This window comes from Branchiostoma belcheri, unplaced genomic scaffold (assembly GCF_001625305.1).
Source record: "Branchiostoma belcheri isolate BF01 breed outbred unplaced genomic scaffold, Haploidv18h27 scaffold32, whole genome shotgun sequence".
Taxonomy (NCBI): domain Eukaryota; kingdom Metazoa; phylum Chordata; class Leptocardii; order Amphioxiformes; family Branchiostomatidae; genus Branchiostoma; species Branchiostoma belcheri.
This window is the reverse complement of record NW_017803932.1, coordinates 2,691,890-2,704,975: the sequence shown is the minus strand read 5'-3', so window position 1 is coordinate 2,704,975 and position 13,086 is coordinate 2,691,890. Positions and strand designations below refer to the sequence as shown.

Below are 13,086 nucleotides of genomic sequence, written 5' to 3'. Positions count from 1 at the left end.
AGGTTACGGTAATAGTTCAGGGTGAATATAGGGCGGCCTTGTAATAAAAACGGATTGTTGTATGACTTTCGTGGAAAGCCAGATTAGTGGCGACCTGCTGACGCTGAGCGTATGTCACCGACACCGAGTACGTGAAGTACGGACAGCGGCATTTCACAGAGAAATTGTGGGGAATGCAGGGAGTGAGGGTGGAGTAATTCTGTTTCTGGATCGCAAGGTTGTGGGTTTGAATCTAACAGTACTAGAGAGGCTGGTTTTCTTTTAGGATGAAGTTTTTATCTTCAAGTTAGAAGCACACTCCGTGTCGGTGGATCGTGGCCGCATCTGGGCAATAATAAAGCATTGAGGTCAATCGAGTTAGTTCTGAAAGGCAGCTGCAACTTACCCCTTCAGTCTTCAGCTATTGCAATAATAAAGGGCGCAGTGTCCCCCATTAACACACACACACACAAACACCCTCACACACACACACACACACATACCGCAAATATTACACAGGACATGATTGAAAAGCTGTTTGTGCACTAGACCTTGGGCGCCCGCTTCACATAAGATACGTATATATATATTTTTTTAACAAATCTACATGGATAGCTGTAAGAACATACTTACGTAAATCATCACATATGAGATTACGTTATAATTTGCTTCTTGCCAAAATAATTACTTCCTATCTAAGGGCTCTTTTATTCTTTCGATTTAGCTCCTAGTGCACAACGCTTAAAGATGTGCTTGCCAACGGATGTCTATGAGAAAAGGTCAAGTTGTACCTAAAGGGAAGACAATGATGTCAGCAAAAGGAAGAATGTTACTGTGCATATATTTTTATGACAATCTACTGTTACTACCTTATGCGAAATTTTTTAACAGCCCCAAATATGACCGAATTTCCCGTACTGTGACAAAATTACTATTAATTTTGCCCGGTAATACCATGTCATCATTACTAATAATCTTACCCGTTCAGCATGGTCGCCCTTTCCGCATCCATGATAAATGCGTTTTGCTTCTGCAGTTTATTGAATCATTAAAACCGTGATCATCACTAATTATCAAGTCTGCTTTCAATCATTAGACATCGCCTGAATTTTCAAGCGATCGATGTTGATGCGTATGAATATTCATTAAAGTTGACAGCCCGAAAATTGCCGCTACGTGTTTTTGTCGCCAAATGTCGCCAAGCGAGAGAGAAATCACGACCGAATGACACCTGGAAAAATTCAATACTTTGGGTTTTAAACGCTTAGGCTCCCCTTACGAAGTCGCGTTGGTTGCGACGCTGTAAAATCGTGGTTCCTAATTATTAAGACAAAACCCCTAAAGGCTATAATCATTTGTCTTCTTCAAGGCGTTCGCCTATTTCCTGCCGCCACACTAGGACCCTGGAGGCCCGCCATTTAATCAAACATACCGTATCCTGACAGAAAGCTCTCGGCGGGAAAGGGAACTGGCAGGATGATACTGACAGGAGGCGCATCTTCCTGTCATGTCTGTGTCTTCGCTAGGAGAGACTGGAATAGAATTCACTTTTATGTGTACTAAGACGGACTCGTGCCAAATTTTAAAGGGCGTAAAGAAGGTTTATGAAAATGCGTTTTAAGGTATGTTTTGCTACTTGTATACGTGTGCTTCTTAAGTTTTTTTGTCTTATCATTCTGTCCGCCTGTACTGTCCGTCCTTCTGTTTGTCAACCTGTCTGTCTTCTTCCATTACTGTGCGTGTCTCTGTGAATGTGTGTGTGAGTGAGTGAGTGAGTGAGTGAGTGAGTGTGTGAGTGAGTGTGTGAGTGAGTGAGTGTGTGTGTGTGTGTGAGTGAGTGAGTGAGTGAGTGAGTGTGTGAGTGAGTGTGCGAGTGAGTGTGTGTGTGAGTGAGTGAGTGAGTGAGTGAGTGTGTGTGTGTGTGTGAGTGAGTGTGTGAGTGAGTGAGTGTGTGTGTGAGTGAGTGAGTGAGTGAGTGTGTGTGTGTGTGTGTGTGTGTGTGTGTGAGTGAGTGAGTGAGTGAGTGAGTGAGTGAGTGAGTGTGTGTGTGTGTGTGTGTGTGTGTGTGTGTGTGTGTGTGTGTGTGTGTGTGTGTGTGAGTGAGTGTGTGCGTTCGCGCCAGTGTGCGAGTGTATGCCAGTGTGCGCACGTTATTTGTAACACACTCATCCTCGCCAAACAACCTCCCGACTGTCGGAGGTCGTGATATAAATGGCATTATGGGTAGGAGTTCAAGTCTGTTATCTCTGGTTACTTATTTACAATTAAAATGGGTCGAGGAAGACAGAAACAAAGTCAATTCAAGTGTACCACTGCAGTCAAGTCGACCACAAATATTTCGAGACTATCGATAGTCTGTGTGTTCCTGTGGACTTCCATACTTGTGTGCGCTTCTCCCTCAACTCAAAAAGTACATAAATTCTTTTCACATTCTTTTTACACTGTGTAGAAAATATGACAGCAGTTATTTAACTCATTTTCATTACATTTTACGAGTTTCGCACGATAAAAATGATGATTGTTTTATAACTTTATTGTTGTGGATGGTGGTTTTGCCTAGTACCCATAAAATGTACTTTTACTATCTTAATTGCGTTGTATAAGCTTTGTGGTTAGTCTAAGTAGCGCTGGGAAAAACTTCTTTATATAATGATATGTAGAACGCAATTTGAATGGAAGACATTTGCTATTTGCTTGACCGATTATCGGTTCTTTGGTAAACCCAAAATCATATCGATAGGTACATCAATGTTACGACATTCACGTTCCATTCTTTTATTAATTGAAGATTTAAAAATTCATAGATTCCCCCCACCATAACTGAGTTAATACTTAAGAAGGATTTGTGGCTAAAATAGCGTACTTGTCTTTTATTCTATGAAATCCGAAAGGTCAAATTGTGGGAGGATCGTGGTGTGGTAGTCATTTTCATTTTTCTCACTATCTCAGGCGATGTATTTCTGCATTAAATTATGTATATTAATTAGGAAAGAGTTGGCGTTGTTATAATTCACAAGGGCGTCCGCCAGTTTGAATATTCATAGCGTTAAATCATAACATTCGGCGGAGTGGCGCGGTTGTTTTGGCTACGACTTTAATATCATTACGTGTCCCGTGTGACGGTACAGGGTCTACCAGCACCACCTCTGCGGAGCTCCGACATCTCGCCAGCTGGCTGGACGGTTTTTTGTTGTCCCCGGAGACGCGGTATCTCGTCCTCGGTCATCATTTCACATCAAACCGCACCCGAAATAAAACTGTTACGACTAAATAATTGAAATGTCCATCTATGAGAGACGACACAAACATGTATACCGTACGACAGGCTTTTTTTCTCTTTCCCAAATTAATAATGGATGCCAGTCCTTTACAACATTAACAGTGTCCGCGGAGGGAGGGAAAGTCCTTGTCCTCTCGGTCCAGTGGGTGCATGTATAATCGCGGGTTCATTACATGTGCACAGGTCCCGCGCTGCGACATCGATCCCTGATTTCAGGGGCTCATGCACAAAAGGGCCAAGGGGAGCTACAAATAAGGTCAGGCAATTGGAAACAACGGAGCACATTTCGTTATAATTTGGCTCGCGCGGGGCAGATGGCAGAGTGATACACTCAGATATCCATCTCGCCGGTGTATTGGTTTCCATAAAGCCCCTACAACCTGGCGGTTCGTTTTACCAGGAATATCGCGCAGATCAATCTATAAAAGGGTGGAAAATCGGCGACTGTTTCAAAGATGGGAAATGGGAGGGAATTTAGAGCAAATTAATTCGCTGCAGGAAGAGGGGGCTTGTACGTCTTCCTTTGTATAGATTTACCAGCCATTACGAGGCCCGTAGGCTATTACATGCATTAAGCTGACATGTATGCGAGCCCCTCTAGGCAAAACCACTCCCAGCGCAATCTGTCGCCTAAAAGTCACGTATCCCGATGGCATTTCCGACAGAAACTAACCCCCCTCCCCCCTTCCTAACCACAGACAGATATTTGATAAGGTAGATGGAAACTGGGGTGTATCGTCGTCCACGTGAGGGGCGCTGGTATGATATCCCGTGTCAGGATAGACGCACAGTTTCCGACATGTCTCTCTCCAGTCGGGATATGTATCTGTGTGTGCAGTTAGATTGATCAACCGCGGGTAGTTTTGAGGTGGTGGCTATTGATTTGGCTGGTGCAGTCGGCCGGCTGCCGCTACCCTGCCAGAAACAAGTCGATAAAGGGACCTTGTTGCACGTTTCGCCTTTGGTTTTTAATTACTGCACAATTTCTGTAGATTTATAGGATTTGGAAAAACAGGCACAACGGTGCAATATCGGTAACAGCGTTAGTGTGATGACTCGAGCGAACTGATTGCACTGCTGGGCACGAGAGCGGGGGTGGGTTCGGCTGAGTGTACTGGGGACGTGACCGGAGGGTGACCGGGCCGCGCGCGGGTGAAACAACACCAAGTCCCGCAGAAAATTGAGTAATCTACCGCTGTTGTCACCCTTGCTGCCGTTTGACCGGGAGTGCTGAGTACCAGTTGGCCATCTTCCATATATAAAAATCTACTAAGACATATATAGTGAAGAGTTCTGTAAATGAAGTACGATATATACGTGTAACGCTTGATGAACATAGTCAGATTCAGTGTATGTTCCTTTTTTATCAGAATTTTATTAATAATAATATCATCTGATCATGTCAAAAAGTATTGCGATTTCACACAGAACAACACATTCCACAACAAATATCACGACAACATTCAATGATATATTATATAAAGCTTCATTTCTTTGGCTCCACTCGCACCCATAGCCTCGACACAACATTACGACGTGGCTAGACTGTACAGCATATTATCTTTCATTTTCACTCTGTACAGCGAAGCTTTAGAAGTCTGTAGATCAAGGCTACTACTGTGGAGAGATATGGCATTTGGTTGTCTCTTAGGCTTTTCTTTCAAGAAAATTGTCTTTCATACTAAAAGAGTAATGAAATGAAAACATCCTGTCTACGCCTAGAAGCATGACCTAAAATTGCTAATCGTCAGCAATCATTGTCGGAGCAATTCTTGTTTGTTTCATCATTGTCACTTGCTTTTTCAACAACACATCTTAAAACAGACGATTTTTTTCATCTAAAGGACGCAGTCAATGCGTGCATGGGGTATTTCTTTGGACATCGCGGCCTCTTGGCCAACTTGACTACATTGATGTACTAAGTCTCAAAATATACTTGCAAACATATGATTGTAAGCACATGGAAACTTGGCGCCTCTACCCAGGAATTGACGATATATATTACAGAGTCTAGCGTTGTCATTGTTTTAAGTTACGGACACAGAATAAATATAATATGTATTTACAGAGAATGTGTCCCTCAGTATCTCACTCATAAAAATAGCCGTACTCATCATTGGCAACTTACGGAGGTCTGGCGGTTTGGCGTGATATTTGGAGACAGTTGGGCTTGCCTGGAGTTTTCCTTCGTACGCACAGCGCAGTCTGGGGCTGGGCAAGTCTTTCTATACACCTCTCTGTACCGAGTCTTTCACACGTCCAATACATGGTTGAGGTAGGATATATAACAGATAGCTAGCCGGAGGATTTCTATTTTGGAGAGTTTTTTGTCTGGGGGAAGGGTGGGGAGGAGTTTTCGGAGCTCGGCAAAGGCGACGTTGAAGGCTTCGACTCTGATGCGCTCTCTCGTGGCGTGCGCCGTGCGGTACTTGGCGGTCGCTCTCCGCCGCCGCCGCCGCTCCTCTCGACTCAAGCCCTGCAGAGACGGGTCCTTGTTTCTCCTGGCGGCGGTGTCCTCCGCTTCCCTCGCCGACTCTTCGGTGGGTCTGACGGGGAACGAGGAGCCGTTCAAATCCGTCACCTCGAAGGACTTGTGCACGGCGTCGACGGAGCTGCAGCTGGAGGTAGGGCTGGTGGAGCCGCAGCTTCTCGGCGAGCCCTGCGCGATGGTCGTCTCTCCCGTCACCACCATCCCCGGCGGCTGGGTTTGCGTGGAGGTGCGCTGTAGAGTGTCCAACATCGGGACGGTCGGGACGTACAGCTCTCCTAGTGTCCCATGCACCTGGTTCACCCTGGCAACACACCACAAACAACACCTGTCAATGCTAATGCAACCCTCCAGAGAGCTCACCACAGCAGATTGCATAGGACAGTAGCAAGAACAATAGGCGAGAGTGAAAATCAAAACACGGCCAGACCATTCAGTGGGGAATACCCCTAACAAATATTCGCGACGCTATTACAACCCTAACTTGATTTAGTTCTCATATTTCAACAGCTGTAGGGAGAGAAGTCGTGCTACATGAATTCTGATTGGAGGGACCGGGATTGGATTTCTTTTTAATAAACAAACACAAAAAGTCTCAGACTGTGATTGTTTACCGAACACGTGCCGGGAGTGGTTTGTTGAGTGTTGCACGAACAAGCACTCCTCGCACCCACCGTGTGTTTTGCGGTATCGTCCAAAAAACCTGCGCCTGCTTACCATCACACAACAGTTCCACAAATCCAAACAGTAACAGGTGAAACTGAGAAAAGAAACAGTCGCGGATCCAACGTTTCCACGATAAGAAGACGAAGACGTTCCTCGTTTATCACGATCGCTTTCCAAACCGACCATCAATAATTAAAGGGCTAGCACATTATACACTACCATCTGACATCCCCTTCTGTACACGGGACGGGGTTACCCCGACGTTTCCCCACGCACAAATTACACGTTCTTTTGACAAGGACTGCCTGTCGATTTCGTCTTGTGTTCCCAGGAAAACTGGAAATCGAAACTTATTTTACTCCCTTGGAAGTGGAAAGGCCACAGTTAGCAAGCCCGCCCGGGGTCCCAATCGATGCTGTGGTACAGTCAGGAATGACCCTCCTTCATGTCTGAAGCGATGTTTTATAGCTTATACCTCGTGGCTAGTGTGTCTACGACAAAATATACCCGTGTAGCACACGTTGGTTTGTAGCCAGAAGGGTTATCTGTGACCGTACTCATCTACGCTGACTTTGCTGTAGTATCGAGGCGTGACAAATTTCGACTTTGTCCTGAACGTCCTCTGTGGTGGTGTTATTTTCTGGTGTAAGGTTGACTGAGTGAAGAGATAGATTGCTATAGGTGAAACTGTGGCCTACTGGTTTCTATCCGTCCATATATACGATATGTGATTTTTAAACACCTGCTGTAATACAAAATGTCCCATACGACAATTATGATCCATTTCTGTCTCATATTACACTCAATACTGTACTAAACATAGACGCGTTACATCGCATGCAACACACACGCAAAGCCGGCTATACTACAGTCCAAATCCCCAAATTTGTTGCGAAAATTATCGCAAGCTCCTTATCCAACCTGGGCTTAAAAACACCAGGCTTTACAAAAAAAAAACGATCTAGGAAATTAGAGAAAATCCGCTTACCGTGAATACGGCGAGGTAGAAACCTCAGTGGTAGGAAGGACCAATATATCCAGCTTGGGTCGCGGTAAGCCGATGCCAGGCCGGTTGATGGAGTGGAGAAGGTTGTACGTACGAGGTTAGAACCGTGTACCGTGTGTGTGCCGAGACCTTCTCTCTCCCCTCTCTCGTGGACAAGTCAACCTTCCTCTGTGAGGTCCTCACTGGGAATGACTGGACCTCTGGCGGCTACTCCGGCCTTTATGAAGAGCTCTAGAACAAAAGGCGGGGAGGACACTAATTGTTTGTGTTCACAACTTCTCTCATATCGCGATGCGCAGGGAGGAGGAGGAGGGGAGAGAGGGCGCCAGCCAGTCACGCCGCGCTCTGATTGGCTGACGGCACACGAGCAAATCGTCCTTCAACCATTTTAATTCGCCCTGCTGCCGGGCCCCAAGGGGAGAACGTCGGCCCGGGAACACGCATTCGGTCACAGCCAGGGTTACTACATGGAATCTTAATTCAGTTTTTAATACCTAAAATTGAGCTGATAAACAACGTTTTCCTCAGAATTTGTCCCATATCGCCAATTTCCTTCATGTCAGACGAGGTAACTGAAATGACAAGGCTTCTGGTCAACCAAGAACCGAAATTGGCGCTAAACCTGGCGACAGAATGCACAGCCCGGTACGACTCGTATGCAGGTTCCCGGCCCGGGACAAAGTGAGGTCCGTATGTACAAGCCTATCTTCGCTTCTCCCTGGTTGTGGGGATTAATACATTATAACAGCCAACTACACACCGGGGCTACCGAGTAATTATCCTTCCGGTGATTTATGTCCCTCACGGGAGATCCCGGGGTCTGTTACACTTACAGAAGGATAAAATCAGGACTCCATACTCCATACACTCTCTAGAACCGGTAAAAGTGGCAGATTTTCCAGCACAAATAGATATAAACCTAAAATCATTACGGCAGCGCAACTACTACGGAACGGAAATATATCGCTTTCATTCCAGCTTGTGAGAGAAATTTGTCATCATTTTCTGGCGTGCTGGTCAGAGCGATATCGGCACCGGAGCGACCGTAGAAATGATCGGGCTGATTTTGAATATTTTCCACCCTCTTAAAAGATTGATCCAGGACTGCAGTGACAGATGCGAGGCCGTCATTGTGCAGAGCTCAGTTTTTTCTTTCTCTGAAAGCACAAACTCTCTCGTTGCCTCTAGTGCGGATAAGTAGTACCCACTTCTCTCTCGACAACATACGGAAACGTTATCTACTCATTTGGATGGTGGAGGGGTACTGCGTGTTTATGTTTACATAAGGCGTGCGTAGATGACGTCTGTGTTTACATACGGCACGTGGCTATTGTAGGGTAATCCCCGGTGAAAGTGCCGGGAGGCAAGCTCCCTAGTGACTCACAAAAATCCAGAGAAATTCGATCCGTTGAAAAAAAATCGAGTCAAACGGGGTTCTCTGTGAAATCCACTAATCGGACACGAGATTAGCAAGCCAAGGGGGCCTCCAATCAACAATAGTGGGGTAAATTCTGTTATACGGCCGGTAAATTGAATGGCGATAGCGGAGACATATTTTGAAATTGAAGAGGGCTGGGTGACACACTCAGCGGCATAACGCGAGGTCCCGAGAGACAACTGTTCGTGGAATAGAATTACAAAGGTAAAATTCCCAATACGCTTATTCTATGTGTTTAGTTTTTGGAGTGCGAATTTTGATGGCATATTGTTTCCTGGATGGTTGGAGATCGCTGACAATTCTTGGGAACAAACAGATGAAGAACTGTTTTTACGGCCTCAAAATATTCCAAATTGTAAATAAAGGTTGCAAAGTACAAGTACAAAGTTTCTGTTCTGTTCAAAGGGGCAGCCAAAAGTTTGAATCATGTGTGACTTGTGCGGATTTAACTAAAAAATAGAAGACTTAACGGAAAAATACACCTTTTAGGTGGATGATAAATATTATACTTGAGTTAAGTTCAGTTGAAACACATTTTGTATTGAATATTGGCGAAGTATGAGCACACAAGAGTTACAAAATGTATGAAATCATTCCAAGACATTTGTTCCTTATCATATTCCACGAACGTCCTTTAAATGGGCTAGGTCTGTGTGACCTCCTACTCGCAAGTCTTTGTACGATAAGTAAATTTTTTTCATTGAAACCGATTTGGCAAACTATGATTTATAAATCAGCGATACCATAACTTATACATTATCACAATATTACTTATTGTACCAGAAACAAGAAATTGTAGGAATATATCAATTTGGTAGAACGTCTAGGTCCGTGGAGAGATATCTATTTTTCCAATAACTTTTTTTGCCATGAGCGAATCCGAAGAAAGCGGGAAATTTCACAAGTGTCCTTGGAAGTCCACGACAGACAGTTTTATGTATGGTGTCCTGAAGGAAAATACTGCTTTTTCATTCAGTCTCAAAGAGTGCAGCAAGGCTTGTAACGTAATATGTTGGTTCATACAATACTGGCACTGCAACAAGGCTTAAGGGCCTGGAGCTAGCGTAATTTGTGGCCTCTTTGTCGGCAAGCAATACATATTAAATCTTTCAGTGTACGTCTTACTCTGCGATGTCGATTAATTGGCAAGCAACTCCCCTCGCCTTTCATCATTCACAGACGCCGGGACAACACAGAGAACAGTTTGGGAGCGGGTGTGTGTATCGGAGAGTTTCATCAGTACGAAACCCTTTTGACGAGTGCCGTCGACCGGCGGCGTAGGAGGGCAATAGGTTGTCCCCGCCATCTGTTCATTTCGCGCAGCGCGAAGTGAGATAATACGGCACAATATCTACCCGCACGAGAACCGTCTGCTCCCCCAGCGCACATCGGAAATTAAACCAGAAAAGAACAAAGTAGTATCCGTAGGAAGTAGCGTCCTCTCATGTAGGAAAATTGGAGGGGAATGATGAAATATGGGGACGCTGGGAGACGGATGTAAGGACGAACTGGAAGATTTATTTTGAACACTGGTTACGGGTTATTTCTTATGAATGGTGCGCTGGCCGCGGCTGCATAACATCGCTCGATCGATATCCCTCAGTTAAAAGTAGCCTCCGAAATAATGGAAAATTCGTTAAATTCCGTAAATTTCATTTTCCTGTCGGTGGACGCAGATTTATTTTCCAGAAAGCTCATTTTTCACATTTTGTGACAGGGAAGGGCGGGACAATTGCTTTCTAAACTCTCCCTTTCAAGCTGTTTGGGGCGCGTCGCACGCGTGTATGATGCACTCTCCCCTCATGTAACAACCACTCACGTCACGTCAAGCACTCTTCCTGCGACACTTCGATAAAGAGCTAGTTGACAAAGAACAGGAGTTATGTCTGGTCTATATATTATCCTGACTGAAAATAAACATGTCGGCAGCCCTGACAGCCTGTCATTGCGCGGGTCAGGGGACGTGTGGCCATCCTCGGCGGCGGGTCAGCCGCGGGTCCCGCACAACAATCCGCGGGGGGACGGCCCAACGCCGCGGTAATTAGCCGCAATTGAAAAGCCTGTCTGCTCTCGTATTGTCCGCCGGCCAGTTTGTTCCCTGTCCGGTGTCCCAACTAGCTGACCCTCAAACGTACCATTCTAAAGATGGAATAAGATTTCAATTTGGTGATATAAGACCGCAGGGTCTTCCTCGTTATCATGGGCCCAATTAGTGCGCGCCTTACAAGAAAATGAAAAGAGACATTCAAAGTACACGAATCCCTTGGTACTGTCTGTAAAGATGAGGAGAGGCAGTGTAATTTTGGAACGACCGTCTACAAGACAAAACGTCGTAGTTTGTATGAGAGTTGGGGACGTGTGCCAAGGGAATAGAGCCATGCGCGGAGATGGCTATCTGGATCAAAAGAAAACAAGTCTTCTAGTTTTAACTCTAATCATGACTTGCTTAAAAGTTTCAACACTTCCAATAAAAAATTCTCCGCCTTTCCTTAACTTGTTAGATCTTGTACGCGCACACAAATCAACGGACAGAGAAAAGTTTTATTTCAAGTACTGATGCTGAAAATTAAACTACATGTATCTACATATTCACATTGACAACTGAATAAAAATACATACAAATGATATCCCTAACGTTATAAACAACAAAAATGCTTATCTTCGACCAATAATATCTTTATGGCGTTTCTATACTGATCTTTCAAATGCTGTAACTTCTGAAGGCTTTTCCCTCTCCCGAACCAAGGCGCGGTTAGAGAGCCCCTTGTTTGAATATTGAAAGTTTATTGCAAATACTTGCCCGAAGGCTAATTGCAGTTACAAACAACATAGAAAGAAAGTACAGTGGTATGTGAGACTATATCTACTTCTAACATTATACTATATTCTACAACATGACATGAATCAGTTTTGTATCACACGTCGTCGCTAGTCCAGGTTAAGCGAGCAGCTATACGTTTTGATGTTTGCCTGGCAGTGAAAGTCGCACGGGACTTAATGGCAAGACTGTGCCTTATTCTTCATAACTATGTATGTGGGAAAGGAAAAACATGTATAAAGTACATACATTGTGTGTAATCAACATCAGTTTGAGATAGCAAAATAGTTTGAGAACCATTCGTTTTATTTGCATCACGTTTTAGGAGTAGGCTGTTAAATTTTGCCTACGATAAACAAGTATTTTTGTTTGCCTATTGATTATATTGATTCTGTTGAAAAAAAAATTACGAACAAGTTTTGTTTTTCCCACAGGGGATTTTAAATATGGCCCCCAACTGCCTGTCATAAAAGCCCCGTACGACAAGATTGACAGCACGGTTACATTTTCCCTTCGGCTTTTTAAACCGTCCCAAATACCACAGATCCCTCCAGGTGCGTTTCCCGGGGCGTCATTTCAAAGACTATCAACAGCGCGGATATCCACATACTCAGTGTCGCGTTTCACAGAGTCGCTTCCCTCGCCGTTTCCATGGCAACGGGACTCTCGGTGTCGTCTGAAATGGTTCTGACATTTACTGTTGCCCTTTCCGGCGGATTACCCGCCACTTTGCCGGGTTTAACTCTGCGGCCTAATGACTCAAGGTCTCACAAACAAAGATTTTCTGCTCAGAAAGGTCCTCCGGCGTTTTTGCTGTTTTGCTAACTCTGTTTTGCTAAGCCGCGCGGTGAGAAAATTGTGCTGTTTTTGTTTCGTCGGCATTTGGAGCTAAGGCGACTAATGCTCAAACGTATCAAGTTTGCGAAAAAAAAATTATATAAAAAAACTTAAAATACACCATATGCAGCTTGTTTTGCACATGCAGGTGAGAAATACAAAATAATGATGGACATATGCTTAAAACCGTTGTGTAGATAGCATTCACATGACCTTGTGAATGTTTCAAATTTTTAGGCGAAAAATGTTACATTGCGGTCATTTGAAGAAGAAGAAGAAACAGCGTTAGTAGGATTCACATATGTAGAATTGACCATGCGGGTATTGCAGTCTTTATTGTGAAAGTAAAGACACAGCCGTGTGATATCCGCGGTGATATCAAAAATTTAAAGCTTGAGAACAAATCCATGCAATATTCGTACCTACCAATTACATTGTGAGAGCAAAGAGAACTTTAACGTCTACAGAAGGTTTGGCATGGCATCTTTCTCAAAAGTCCTCCAAAAAATACATGTATACAACATGTTTACGAAGAAAGAGAAAATCGCACAGTAACACCAAATACTTTAGAGAA

General features: G+C 44.3%; 1 protein-coding gene across 1 annotated transcript; it reads right to left on the bottom strand.

Annotated features, from left to right (window-relative positions):
* Window positions 1-4,644: 4,644 nt before the first annotated feature.
* On the bottom strand, window positions 4,645-7,658 carry LOC109475047 (helix-loop-helix protein 2-like). Its single transcript, XM_019775590.1, has 2 exons — window positions 7,402-7,658; window positions 4,645-6,051 (listed from the first exon to the last, which is right to left on the bottom strand). The coding sequence occupies exon 2, from the start codon at window positions 5,997-5,999 to the stop codon at window positions 5,511-5,513; it is 489 nt and encodes a 162-aa protein (XP_019631149.1). The 5' UTR covers window positions 6,000-6,051; window positions 7,402-7,658; the 3' UTR covers window positions 4,645-5,510.
* Between the last annotated feature and the right edge of the window lie 5,428 nt (window positions 7,659-13,086).

Bases quoted from the DNA above. Each gene is read 5' to 3' on its own strand.
- LOC109475047 (XM_019775590.1), bottom strand. From the start codon at position 5,999: ATGTTGGACACTCTACAGCGCACCTCCACGCAAACCCAGCCGCCGGGG.